General features: G+C 48.2%; 1 protein-coding gene across 5 annotated transcripts in view; it reads left to right on the top strand.

The window, feature by feature from the left end:
• Nucleotides 1–15,036, top strand: part of LOC147028403 (A-kinase anchor protein 6-like) — a 72,243-nt gene that overhangs the window by 20,164 nt on the left and 37,043 nt on the right. For 4 of the 5 annotated variants that reach the window (XM_085878758.1, XM_085878759.1, XM_085878756.1 and 1 more), the window contains one exon: nucleotides 13,283–14,617. In XM_085878758.1, coding sequence (XP_085734884.1) covers nucleotides 13,283–14,617 — 1,335 coding nt within the window. Of the gene's footprint in view, nucleotides 1–10,703; nucleotides 10,801–13,282; nucleotides 14,618–15,036 lie in introns of those variants that run through there. The other variant, XM_085878757.1, reaches the window with a different exon arrangement.

Below are 15,036 nucleotides of genomic sequence, written 5' to 3'. Positions count from 1 at the left end.
CCCCCGTATTCATCAGACTTGGCCTCTTGTGATTTTTTCCTATTCCCCAAGCTTAAGGAGGTGATCAAGGGGACCCGATTTCCTGATGTGGAGGCCATCAAAAGGGTCGTGACGATGGGGCTCCGGAGGATTCCAGCAGAAGCCTTCTGGGGGTGCATCAAAGCGTGGAAGAAGAGGATGGACAAGTTTGTGAGACTGGAGGGAAACTATTTTGAAGGGGACAAGCTGTGATTTCAATATATTTTTTGGAATAAAATTTCTGTGAAGTCAGTCCCGTTACTTTTGAGATGGACCTTGTACAGTGATCCCCAGACAGTTATTTTGTTATTATTCATGCAGTCAGACCTTCCCCTCATGTATAATGGGTTAACGGGACGAAGTGCGTTGCATGCGTCTTATAGTAATTATATCTTTATTTTCTTTTCAATCCTGATTTACATCCAATCCTTTCCTTTTATCCATGAAACAAATCAAAGCAGGCACCGCACACAGACAGCCGCCTGTGAAAATCACAACGATGAGAAACTCTCCACCACAAGACTGTTCGGGACGTGCATGACACGCCCTTTCATTCGAATCTGCATCTAATAATTATTTGTCTTCTTTTCAACCCTGATTTACATCCAACCCTTTCCTTCAATCCGTGATGCGATGCGAAGCAGGCGCAAATGCACGATAACATACATCAGCGCAGCCCTGTAATAATCACCACCGCACTGTACGGGACGCGCACAGCGTACATCTTCATTCGGGTCTGCGCGCTGATTTACAACGGCGTCTCACCGTCGACCTTCGCTCGCCACCTCAGCCACCAATATCTCCCGCAAAGGGCAGATGTCATCCTGTGCCTCCTCGCACCTCCACCTCGATGCAGTCGCCACCAAGCAGAGGCATTCTGCATGGCCCAAACCGCTCGGGCCACGTGACGTACGGACGGAACAAGCGCATTGACCAGCGCAAACCGCAGAGCGCTGGAGGGGGGGGGGTGGGTGCCCGAATGGGCATGCGGGACCGACGCGACCCTCGGCCAGTCGCCGGAACACGTCCCGGGAGTTCGGTGTCGAGCGATTCATGTCGTGGTGTTCGGTGCAAGGCAATTCCACAGCTCGGCCATGTCTCGCCGGATGTCGAATGAGACCACTTCCGGCCATAGGAGCCTGACAGCGTGGGCCAATCGGAGCGCATAATTTGGGTGACGACGCATCGCTTAGGGTCGTCACCCCACTCTACACCACGGGGCTTATAAAAGGCGGATCGCGAAGCCGTTCACTCTCTCGACCTCTACTTCACCTGCCACTCCGCCCACTCCGCCCGCCTTACTCTCCTGCTGACTCCGCCTTCCTCGCCTGCCGGCATCCGTCCACTCCGCCCGCCTTACTCGCTGCTGACTACCTATCTCGCCTGCTGTTATCCGCACACTCCGCCCTCCTGCCTTGCCTGCCTGCTCCGCCAACTCTCGGGACCAGTGCAGAGCACGCACTTCCACCAACTCTGGCACAGTAATTGGCAGGAGACAATGCACCGACTCTCAAGGTGGGATCGCTCGGCAGAGCGTCCCTCAAAGCATACTGGATAGCACGGTCGGCCGATCGTGCAAGGTATTGTGAGGCCATTAAACCCTCATCACCTCTCCTTCCTTTGATTATCTCATCTTCATTGTGTGTGTGTGTGTGTGTGTGTGTGTGTGTGTGTGTGTGTGTGTGTGTGTGTGTGTGTGTGTGTAAATATGTGATGGCATCTGTCCTACCTTAAGTTGAGAGTGTAGAAGATATAACATATAAGTCTGCTCTGTGTCTGCTTTTGTGAGTTGCTTGCCTTTTGTCGCACCCCACAAATTCCTTGCTATCCCTTTTGTACATAACAATATATCCATTTACCATGCCACATACTTTTCCTCACCTGATTGTTAATAAATGCTTGTATAGAAATGTTCCCAGCTCGTTTTGGTCTTTTCCTTCATTGGTCCAGCATGGCCGTATCCAAGCCAACGTTATCTCCCAACGATTTGTTCTTCTAGCCGGTACGTTCATTGGCAGTTATGCTCGGCTGCATCTGATCCGGTAAGATGACCCGGTTTGGACAAGGTGTACCGTGGGCGTATCCCCCGGTAATTAGGTCATGTGACTATTTGAGGTAACCAGGTAACAGTATACGCAGGGCTCTTGGTCACGTGGTTGAATTATTGGCGTTCACGGTCGATTAGCGACCCGCCGCATCACGGAGTTGTCTGTGTGCGATGGCCTGCGATTCCGGAGAGTCTGGTGGGAACCCGAGGTAGCCTTCCCCCCCCCCCCTCACTCCCACTTAGTGGTCTTCTCGCCCTGACCCGGGTCTGCAACAATATACAGCTCTGGAAAAAATTAAGAGACCACTGCAAAATTATCAGTTTTCTGGTTTTACTATTTTTAGGTATGTGCTTGAGTAAAATGAACATTTTTGTTTTATTCTATAAACTACTGACAACATTTCTCCCAAATTCCGAATAAAAATATTGTCATTTAGAGCATTTATTTGCAGAAAATGACAACTGGTCAAAATAACAACAAAGATTCAGCGTTTTCAGACCTCAAATAATACAAACAAAACAAGTTCATATTCATTTTTAAACAACACGATACGAATGTTTTAACTTAGGAAGAGTTCAGAAATCAATATTTTGTGGAATAACCCTGATTTTCAATCACAGCTTTCATGCGTCTTGGCATGCTCTCCACCAGTCTTTCACATTGCTGTTGGGTGACTTTATGCCACTCCTGGCACAAAAATTCAAGCAGCTCGGCTTTGTTTGATGGCTTGTGACCATCCATCTTCCTCTTGATCACATTCCAGAGGTTTTCAATGGGGTTCAGGTCTGGAGATTGGGCTGGCCATGACAGGATCTTGATCTGATAGGCCTCCATCTACACCTTGATTGACCTGGCTGTGTGGCATGGAGCATTGTCCTGCTGGAAAAACCAATCCTCAGAGTTGGGGAACATTGTCAGAGCAGAAGGAAGCAAGTGTTCTTCCAGGACAACCTTTACGTGGCTTGATTCATGAGTCCTTCACAAAGACAAATCTGCCTGATTCCAGCCTTGCTGAAGCACCTCCAGATCATCACCGATCTTCCACCAAATTTCACAGTGGGTGCGAGACACTGTGGCTTGTAGGACTCTCCAGGTCTCCGTCTAACCATTAGACAACCAGGTGTTGGGCAAAGCGGAAAATTGGACTCATCAGAGAAGATGACCTTACTCCAGTCCTCTACGGTCCAATCCTTATGGTCTTTTGCAAACCTCAGCCTGGCTTTTCTTTGCTTCTCATTGATGAAGGGCTTTTTTCTAGCTTTGCACGACTTCAGTCCTGCCCCAAGGAGCCTGTTTCGAACCGTCCTCGCCGTGCACTTCACCCCAGCTGCCGTTTGCCATTCTTTTTGTAGGTCACTTGATGTCATCCTGCAGTTGTTGAGTGACATTCAAATGAGTTGGCGGTCATCCCGGTCAGTGGAAAGTCGTTTCCGCCCTCTGGCAGTCTGTAGCTTTGTTGTCCCCAATGTCCGCTGCTTGATCTTGTTCTTATGAACCACCGTCTTTGAAATTTTAAGGATGGAAGCAACGTGACGCTCACTGTATCCCTCTGCCAGTAAAGCCAGAATTGAACCCTTCTTTTCCTCACTCAAAACTTTTCTTTTCAACTCTTTTGAAATGGTCAATAGTTATTTTTTTTATTCCAATTACTCTTAAGGTACTCCTAGCACTGTTTTTGCCATCCAGCTGGTCCTATTGCAAGAGGATAGTGATGACCACAGCAGTGGGTTTTTTTTAATACTTTTCCTTGTTAAATAAGATTCGGTTCAGGTGATCACCTAATCAGTATCTCACTAAGTAGAATGAGGTGTGCCTGTGTTGGAATTCAACAGACACTGGAATGGAATGGCTGCCAGACATGTCGAGATGCTGATTTAAAAATTTTTTGGAGTGATCTCTTATTTTTTTCCAGAGCTGTTTATACATACAAATATATATATATATATATATATATATATATATATATATATATATATATATATATATATATATATATATATGTATATATATATACATTTATTTATTGTTACGAATTTGGAATTCGATTGCACACAACATACAGGTTCCTTCAGTCAGCTATGTCGATAAGTGCTTGTTTCCGAGATAGCTGTTTAATTTGTTTAAATGTTCAGAAATCGATTAGATGCGCTGCGGATCGATTTAATAGTTAGGGAACGAACAATGGAGACATCCCTCCCCCTCTTCTGCGAAGAACAAGAAGAACCCTGCCGTCCTTTGACTCATGATGTCAACAACTCCCTCCCACCCTTGGCTGAGCGGGGGATGGAGCACGAGGGCACGAGTCATGCATCACGGCGGGGGCGGGGGAAGGGTGGGAGAAGGATAAGAGGAGATCTTTTCTTTTGTTCGGGCAGAGTTGGAGAATAGAAGGGAGTTGAGAGTAGCCGTTCAGCAGACCTTCGGGTCCTGTTTGCTTGGGTTAGGGTTGAGGCCTTTGGAAGCTTTTTCCTTCGGCTGGCTCAGTGAGCTTCGGCTGAGGCCTGGCTCGGGAGGAGGCTTTTTGGAGGCTTTTTGCTTTGGTGGTTCAGTGAGCTTCGGCTTCTGTTTGGCTCGGGAGAGCTTTTTCCTTCGAGCTCCTTTGTTTTGGAAGGAAGTTGAGCCGGTTGCTCGGCTCGAGCTGCGAATGGTGGCTTCTTCTTCTTCTTGGTTTGTGGAGCTCTTTGTTCTCCATTTTGGTTCCCGGCTTGGTGCGACTCATCGACCTCTTCGTGGAGGTGGTTCCTCGGGGAAGTGACGCATCAACGGGAAGGATCGGCGCCTCATCTCACCAGCACGTGTTGAGAAGCGCGGGAGGATTCGCGGGAGCTCGGGAAGGATTGCAGCTCACGGCGATTGGATCCAGCTCGCTCTCGCTGGAGCCCGGATCTGAACAACTTGAAGACCACACGAGGTGGAGAGGTTCGAGATAGGCTCTGGGTTTCAGCTCACCTGTCCTCCGAGCTGGAGCTCTTTATTAAAGGCCTCTGCCACCATTTCTTGGGTGTGTGTGTGTGTGTGCGTACGTGTGTCCGTGGGCCGGTCTAATAAGTATGAACTGCTGTTAAGTGCAAGTGACTGTACATAATAAGTAGACGGTTGTAGTTCTTTTGTCGTGCTTTTGTTGCTTGTATAATTGCATACGTGTTTGCCTTGTTTCATTGCATACGTGCTTTATTATAATAAATGTCCTTGTGTGAATGTAAACCTGTTCGTTGCGTCCATTCCCTCATTGAACTGCCCCATCTTGAACTCGGAATATAGTTTGTTTTTTAATAGCCGGTAAAGTGATCGGGTCCAACAGGACTGCGCGATAATACCCCGCACGGTTATCCCAAAAGGAAGCGAGCTGCTTAAGCGGCTTGTTTCCTAGCGGTCCTGTTGAGGTACAATCTCTCGGTAACCTTCCCGCGCGAATAATTAGGTAAATCGAAGATTTGGCGATCGGACCCTGTAGCGCGGGTAGAGTGCGGACAAGGTTGTGGTGTGGTTAAAAACACACCCGTGGCTGGTTTCCGGCGTTGATCCGGAAAGCCGCGACTGGATTGTCCGTTCGGTGGGCGAAGTGGCCGCTATTGGCTAGACGCGGTCGTTCGCACGCCGACGGGCGGGAAATCTACAACAATATATTTAAGCGAGGTACCCGTGCTATGCACGGGAGGTGGCTGGACAGCTGGTTTGTGAAAGACTTAGGCAAAAAACAAACATTCGTGAGGAAATTGAAGAGGAATGCCATTCTGACGTGACATCCGGATGGGGAGCAGCTTCGTACAGATTGAAGCTCAAAATCGTAATTTAATGAGGTATTTATGAAACCTACCACCCACCTTCAGGCACCGGCTGGGACTACAAAACATTCCAGAGAAGGTTTGTCGGAGCTTGCCCCATAACTGAGGGAGTGGTTCCGAGACAGACACCCCTTCTGCTTGATAATGTATGTACATATTGTTGTGGTTGACGAAATTCACAAACCACCATTCAGGTCCCTTAGGTGAGATATCTCTGTAAGTATATGTGTAGTTAGGCCCAAACCCGTTGTCTAGAGGGAATAAATGTCATTCACTCGGGCTGCAACTCTTCAGGATAGCCGTTTTTCTTTTACTATCTTTATTTTGGACCAGCCGCCATTATTACCACCACCAACCACGTCTCAACAGCCATCACACAACAACCACCAACCACAACGCCGCTTCACAACAACAACCACCAACCACAACGCCGCTTCACAACAACAATCACCAACCACAATGCCGCTTCACAACAACAACCACCAACCACAACGCCGCTTCACAACAACAACCACCAACCACAACGCCGCTTCACCACAACCGCCACGACCTTTACCGTCACAACTCGCCACCATCGCATCCACACCATCTCGCGCCACTCATGGGCACCGATACTGGACTCGTGCAGGGCACGCACCGAGCAGCGTATTCAAAAACATCACGGACTTTCCGCAGAAAACGGATCAAAAACGACTCACGCCCACTTTTGTTCCGTCCAATCGGAGGGCGTGAGCGATTTGGCCCCGCCTCCAGGGCGTTGGAGTGAGGTCGCGATATGCAAATTCATGGATCAAAAAGCATTCACGCCCACTTTTCCTCGGTCCAATGGGGAGCCAGTTAGAGGTGAAGGGTCGGAGGCAAAGGGTCAAGGGTGAAAGAGCGAAGCCACGGGGCTTATATAAACGGCTGCGTTCGTCAGTAAAGGCAGTTGTGCGGAGTTCAAGAGAGTTGTCGGTGGAGCTGGAAAGAAGTGGGAGAAGTCAAGAGTGAAGAGTTGGGACGAGCCAAGAGAGGAGACGGAGAGGGCGAGTAGACGGAGCTGTGGAGAGGTGATGGCGGCGAAGGCGGACGAGGGGGTGCTCGCGTCGGTGCCGGGAGCTGCAGAGGGAGAGGCCAGTAACGCGACCGAGGTCGAGGAGGAGACGCTCGCCGCGGGACCCGAGACAGGGTGATATCCTCCTTCCCCCGAGCATCAGCAACCCCCTCCTGTTTCCCCCCGCGCTGAGATAGTGCGACAAAGGGGGCCCCTTTCCCACCCCCTACCAGACACTGTCCGCGAGGCCCGCGGAGTTGAGGCACCACCGCCACTTCGCGTCTCATCATCAGACGGGTAGGCCCGACCCGGTCTCGGCCCCAGGCCCGCCTCATCCTTGAGGGTGGTTCTTTTTCTTTTGTTTTGGGTACATGTGTTGTCGGCGCCGTCTGTGAAGTAAAATTGTATAAGTGTTGCCGTGTGCTCGGTAGTCGGATAGATCTGCATTGTTGAATTTGCTTTTTGTGTAATATTGCATTGTCTTCTTCTTTTACATGTGCTTTTGGTGGAATTGTACATGTGTGCTTTCCGTTCATCGCGAAATAAATGTGCTTATTGTTGAACTGTTTCCCGCTTCGCTTCGTCTTTTCTTTCATTGAATCTCCATCTTGCTTCACGTAAAGGGTTGGTCGTGGGCTAAAACGCCCGATAATTAATCGAACCGTCGAGGCCGACGAATAACACCGCTCGGTTATCCCGATAGTACGGAACGGGTCGCTTAAAGTGGCCCGTGTCCGAAGTCGACCTGCGGCGAGGTGCGATCGCCCGGTCTACCCTCCGTCTGGGTACTTAGGTAGGTCGAATTTGGCGAGCAACCCTATCCCACGCGGGGGCCGATTGGCACGATCGTGGTGAGACCGAAAGGTCCACCCGTGACTAGTTCCCGGCGTTAGTCCGAGAGGGTCAAGACTGGATTGTCCGTCCGATGGGCGACGTGCCGCGATTCGAGTTATGTGGCCGTTCGCACGCCGGCGGGCGCGAAACCGCAACAATATATATATATATATATACATATATATATATATACATATATATATATATATATATATATATATATATATATATATATATTACGAAGGTGTGTGTGTGTGTGTGTGTGTGTGTGTGTCTGTGTGTGTGTGTGTGTGTGTGTGTGTGTGTCTGTATATATATATATATATATATATATATATATATATATATATATATATATATATATATATATATATATATGTATATATATGTATCCATAACTGTAAAACCATGAAACCTATCAGCCTGAAACTTTGCATGCATACGAAGAAAACTTCAAGGAAGTGCAAGAGTGAAACTTGAGTGTTTGGGTTCATTAAAACACGCCTTTTGAGGATAATTAACGGCCTTATTTAATTATTGCTATTATCAGGCACATTCTTGGTCACTGCTTTCTTTGGGGTCATAAAGCGTATCTTACTGTGGGTAACTTCGCCTGGGGTCTGAAGCTGCCATATTTTTGGCCTGTTCAACCATTCCCTGATTTCGAACATGCTGCAACAATTTTTTCATGATAGTTCCCCCCCCCCACACTTTCCTCACTCATATTATCGAATGCCTGTTCATTAGAGCTCTGAATCGTTATATACAACGCTTTTCTAAGTGCTATAATTTTCAAATTAGGAGCTTGGAGCAATTTCATGCACTATATGAATACGATTTTTATGATCTACTCTCATGGAGTAATTAAAGTATATCATCGAAATAGTATTGTGATTTTGAGGATCGGATATCATCCAGACTAAATAAGTATCGAAATCTGTAGTGAAATCTGATTTAAAGAAATAACGAGTTTTATAACTAAGCCGATATACCTATTTGCTTTAAGCAAGCAAGGCTGTTTCATCCTTCATACTGTTGTGGTGCCAGGTTCGGTGGTGAGGACGACCGCTAGACTGAGCAGTCGGGCCGTCTCCCACCGAACACCCGGAATTGAAAGGTCGTCACCCCGGATAACTCCGGAGTCGACAGGTCGCTTAAAGGACCGTGCACGCCAATATTTCGACCGCTTGGCGTCGGGTTAATTGTCTCGATCTCCAATATACCTAAATAACCATGCAGTCCAGCTACCGGGGAAACCACACCCTCGGCCGACTTTGTCCGAACCGAGTCGCTATTACAGACTTGGATCTGGCGTAACCGAGCGGGAGTTACCAAAGCCGCGCCAGTCCAAATGACAATTTACGGCACAAACGGCCTTACTACTTCTCAAGCCTGAACCATACTGGGCCAATGGAAGAAATGACAGGCAACAAACTGGACCATTTAACATGGGATTTATTTATAATGGGGAGAGGGAGACACAGAGCAAAGTTATCACGAATATAATATGCAATGTACAGTGAGCGAAAAGCACTTAACAATTCTACTTAACAGATTGGCGCTACGCACACACACACACCCAAAAAGAAATGGGGCCGGTTGGCCTTTATTCGGCCATTCAGCCCGGGAGGATAGGTGAACTGGAGGGTCAGAGTCTGGCCAGGTACCTGTCCGCCTCAAGCGGTTTCTTCGAAACTAGCGAACCAGGATGGGACCAGCCGCGTCGAGCGAACCGTCAAGCACAGGACCACGGAACCACCAAAAAGAACCCCCGAACCAGACACTCCACCAACGAAGCGAGGACCCCGGAAGAGACCGTCGACCAAGACCGCAGATGACGATGACTGCAGACCAAATGACCAAAGGGCAAAGAGCAAAAAGCCCAGACGACAACTCCTGCAGACGACAGCTTGCCACCTTTCTTATCCTTTTTCCCGTGCGGGGTCGAGGGATCCGCTCTGAGGCGGAGCCGCCGGATTGGGCGAGGGGTTGTCGGACGATCAGTGGCCTCCCTTTATTGGACGGGACGAACACTCCATCTGGCTGGGGCGGAGTCGGCCCTGAGGTGATGAGCCTCCTGATTGGTTCGGTGAGGGAAAATGGTGGCATCTGTGATTGGAGGAGGTCTGGTGGGAGGGGGCAACGACCACCCTCCCCCTGTGCGTGTCTGAGAACCCAGACGGAACAACCAGGGGAGCACCCTATTCTCCATCCACCCTTGTAGCGGGGCGGGGGGATTTCGGGTCGACTGTCGTGCCGGCCGCTGTCGATTTGGACGAGCTCGCGGTGGGCGGAGGGAACCTCACCCCTGTACGTGACATGTTGCACGTGGGTGATGGATGGCGATGGTGCGAGAACGAAGGATTGATTTGTTTGGGAGGAAGATTCAAAGATGTAAAAAACCTGACTCTAAAAGAAATCCACAGCGCACACATGAAATTAACCCATTAGACAGAAGGACAGGACCCTAACTATAAACACATACTTATTGAAATAACTGAACTGTGGGGACTCTGGCTGTTGTGTGCAAATGGCTGCCAGATTCGTAACAATACATGCACAAGAAAATGTGACATTTCCAAAACATGAAACTTATCTTCTTCTCCTGTTTGGAGAATTATTGTGGTTGTTCTACATTATATAACAACTCTTTTGTAGATAAACTCATTATTTTAATGAATTCATTTAATTTCTTTAACTGCTGCGTGCACGGTGAAGACTGGCCTTAAAGTTAATGGGATCCTACATATGCAGCCTTTTCTTATCAACCATTTAATCGGAGTGCTTGCACGAGTGCTTAAGCCACTTGCCGACCATGCTACGTCATTCTGAGCAAATCATTGACCACCATGCAGGCGTGGAGGTGCAGAGGGTGCATGCAGTGGTGGAGGTGCAGCGGGGGCATGCAGTGGTGGAGGTGCAGCGGGGGAATGCAGTGGTGGTGGAGGTGCAGCGGGGGAATGCAGTGGTGGAGGTGCAGCGGGGGAATGCAGTGGTGGAGGTGCAGCGGGGGCATGCAGTGGTGGAGGTGCATCGGGGGAATGCAGTGGTGGAGGTGCATCGGGGGAATGCAGTGGTGGTGGTAGGTGCAGCAGGGGCATGCAGTGGTGGAGGTGCAGCGGGGGCATGCAGTGGTGGAGGTGCAGTGGGGGCATGCAGTGGTGTTGGTGCAGCAGGGGCATTGTGCATGGGGGCATTGTCATGCTCTTTCCCCCTTCCTCGCTTCCTCTCCCCTCACTCTGTCCTCTCCTCTCCCCCCTCCCTTCCCCAAACTGTTGCCACAATGTTGGAAGTACAGAATTGTCTGGAATGTCATTGTATGCTGTAGCGTTAAGATTTCCCTTCACTGGAACCAAGGGGCCTCGCCCGAACCATGAAAAACAGCCCTAGATCATTATTCCTCCTCCACCAAACTTTACAGTGGCACTATGTATTCAGGCAGGTGAAGTTCTCCTGGCATCCACCAAACCCAGATTCGTTCGTTGGACTGCCAGATCATGAAGTGTGATTCATCACTCCAGAGAAAGTGTTTCCACTGCTCCAGAGTCCAATGATAGTGAGCTTTACACCACTCCAGCTGACGCTTGGCATTGCGCATGGTGATCTTTGGCTTGTGTGTGGTGGCTCGGCCATGGAAACCCATTTCCTGAAGCTCTCTATGAACAGTGCTTGTGCTGACGTTGCTTCCAGAGTCAGCTTGGAACTCAGTAGTGAGTGTTGCAACGGATGACAGACGATTTTTCCCACGCTACGTGCTTCAGCACTCGGTGGTCCTGTTCTGTGAGCTTGTGTGGCCTACCATTTCCCGGCTGAGCTGTTGTTGCTCCTGGACATGTCCACTTCACAATAACATAACTTACAGTTGACCAGGGCAGCTCTGGCAGGGCAGAAATTTGATGAATTGACTTGTTGCTAAGGTGGCATCTTATGACGGTGCTACGTTGAAAGTCACTGAGCTCTTCAGTATGGCCCATTCTGCTGCCATTGTTTGTCTATGGAGATTGAATGGCTGTGTGCTTCATTTTATACACGTCAACGATGGATGTGACTGAAATGGCGGAATCTACTTTTTTTTCCTCCTCCTCCCCCACCCCCCCCCCACTCTCTCTTTCTCTATCTGTGTCTTGCGCTCTCTCTCTCTCTCTCTCTCTCTCTCTCTCTCTCTGTCTCTCTCTGTCTCTCTCTCCCCCCCACTCCCCATGCACCACTCCCTTCCTCGCTCTCCCCCTTTCCCTTCCTTGCTCTTTCCCCCTTCCTCGCTCTTTCCCACTTCCCCGCTCTTTCGCCCTTCCCCGCTCTTTCGCCCTTCCCCGCTCTTTCCCCCTTCCTCGCTCTTTCCCCCTTCCTCCCCCTTTTCACCCTTCCTCGCTCTTTCCCCCTTCCTTGCTTCCTCTCTCTTCCCTCTGTCCTCTCCCCTCCCTCCATTCCCTCCTCTTCTCTACCCCCTCCCTGCATCTTCTCACTTCCCCCTCCCTGCACCCTCTCTCTCCCTCCTCCCTCCACCCTCTCCTCTCCCCCCTTCCTCCCTCCACCCTCTCCTCTCCCCCCCCTCCATCCTGTCCTCCCCTCTCCCCCACCCCCTCCATCCTCACCTGGGTTTCTCCCATGAGCATTTGATCACTGTTTAAAAACGTATTTTGTCAATACATTAGTCTCTCGTCCACTGAGTTGGATTCTCACGAACACATCTGACAGAGCATACCATATGCATCACATTGGGAAACAAGTAACTAGAAGGGCACTCGGTAGAGTAATTACCTTCCCCATGTAATGCCTGGTCCACGAAAACATATCGGGCCTAATACATTTTTGAAATATCATGCTATACAGTAATATCATGCGATACCAATCTCTCAATGGTGAAGAATCACTTTAAAAATTAAAGAATTCTCGTATCTGGATCTGGATTTGGATATTCACCAAAATCGAACCAATTCTTCCTTGTCACACACCCAACCTGTCCACCAAGTCTTATCTGAATCAGTCCACAACTTTTTGAGATATCGTGTTATAGATTATTTTTAGCCCGATCTCTCAATGGTGAAGAATCACTTAAAGGATTCTCGTAGTAGGATCCCGATCTGGATCTTCACGAAAATCTAATCAGTTCGTCCTTGTCACACACCGAACCTGTCCACAAAACTCCATCCGGATCCGTCCACAACTTTTTGAGATATCGTGCAATATATCGGTTTTGTTAGCTTGGACTATAACATAATTATATTATAACATGTTATATAACAATTATAACATGTTATAATAACAGCTTGGATACTTTAAGAAGGATACAGAAAAATAGCCGATTGAAAAATGGTTCATTACCGTTCATTAATTATGTGCAGATTTGAATATAAGAATTTGTCAATGTTGGCCGTTTGAATCCTCATATCCCTGCACTGATGTTTATACACTGTACAGGACTTGTAATTGTCTACTTTGTTTGTTTGGATGATTTATTTGAATTACCAGTTCACTTTGCATGCTCATGAGTGTTTTCACGTTCCACATTGCTATTTTACTGTGTAGGCCTTGGCATAACCTGTTCTACCTCTTATTGCTTGCAGACCGACCTGAAAGTGAATCATCGTGTCCATCGCAAAGAAGTGGAAATGAAAATCAAGAATGGTTATGGAAGCCATGTTTTGTCACAACGACCAAGTGGATGCTTGAACTACATGGAAATGAGTGAGGATGAGTCAAATCCCCCTATATTGACCTTAACTGAGATTGATGGTCAGGGTTGCACTCAAAGTGACGATGCGGCTGACCTGGAAGTTGATGTTGCTACGAAAGTGTGCTGCATGTGTGACGCACACAAAAACCTGAAACAGAGCGAATGCTGTGATACAGATATTTACTCCTCAGTCGGCTTGAGCTCTGCTCAAAGTAATGACTTCACGACAAGATGTAACATTTCGACAAGCAATTATAGTAGACGTAACCAGGGAATGCTGAATGACCCGGTCAGGGGTGCTGTCAAAGATTATCGGTCCAAGAGGAAGGAAAAACAAAATTTATGCCCAACGAGCTCTGTGAAGTCTCAACAGTCTCAAAACCTGACGGACAACTCCAGGAATTGCAGATACTTTGATGAGAAATATGAGTGTTTGTTGGATCGAGTTTACCCTCTGAGGATTAAGAGAAAAGAAGAACTGGATATATTTACCCCTGAGAATAAGCACTTGAGAGGTGGTGCATCTTCTTCAAGTCTTGAAGGATGCTCAGGGATGGCAAGTTGTGGAGGATGTCTCTATCCAGATGGAAGTCCAAAGGTTTCCCACTGGCACTCAATGGGACATGTGGGTATGCGCTTTGAGAGAGGTCAAGAGTTCAAAGCCGAATGCACGCCCTTTCACCTTCCGAAGAATTGCAGTGGTCGTTGGTCGAAAAGCTTTTCGAACGATTACGTGCCGACATCTCGCGTAATTCCATGTGCGCGTTTGTGTCTGCACGAGGCTCGTGTTGGGAGCAGGACACCAACACATTGTGGACGACTGCGGAAATGGTTTGGTTCAGACGAGTTTCTGGCCCTGCCAAACATTCTCAAAGAGTCATCCGGCATGAAACGAGCTGTGAATGACCTGTCCTTGTTGCTGGACCATGGTGATGCAAATCAGAGTGACATGGCAAATTTGGAAAGTGCTGCAAGGTGTCAGAACTTCACTAAACCCAGAAGCTGTTGCTGTGATCGTCTTACCCATCTCAGTATATCATGGCCCAACTCCTTGAATTACTTTAATGAACCTAGTGATTTACATGACTGCTGTCGACCTCATACCCCCAAAAATCCCAGACTTGAGGAGTGGAGCTCTCCAGCTTGCAGTCATCATGCTTGCTTCATTAAAGATGCAAATATTGAACCTCATTGCGATACTGTGTCTTCATGGAAAAGAATCGAGGTAAGATTGTATTTGGGGTTCAGTTGGACGTGTTGGGGTTTTATGGTACTATATTCCTGTTATTATTTCATCCATTGCCATGTCAGAATAGTGATTGTTCTGCATATCGGTGAAATCCCTTGTGGACCAAGTTGCACCTTTTAATGGCATCAGACAGAGATTAATAGCGTGCTCATCTCCTGTCAATGTCATCTTCCCGTGCACAAGTTGAGCGCACTCAAGGCTGGTTCACGTGTGCAATAAGTAGTGGTACCATGTCATGTTTGAAGAACGGAATCAAAAGGATTTCATCGAATCAATCTTTGATCGGACTTTAATCATCTCTGAGTTGTTTCTTCTGGACTTTCCTACTTGACATGAGGATCTTACTAAAGCAGACTGTTGTGTTGGAGTATAGAATACGCCAAGTCTTTTGGAGG

The sequence above is a fragment of the Eptatretus burgeri genome, chromosome 4, assembly GCF_056783735.1.
Source record: "Eptatretus burgeri isolate ZD-2024b chromosome 4, Ebu_testis_v1, whole genome shotgun sequence".
NCBI lineage: Eukaryota > Metazoa > Chordata > Myxini > Myxiniformes > Myxinidae > Eptatretus > Eptatretus burgeri.
This window is presented reverse-complemented; position numbering and strand designations above follow the sequence as displayed.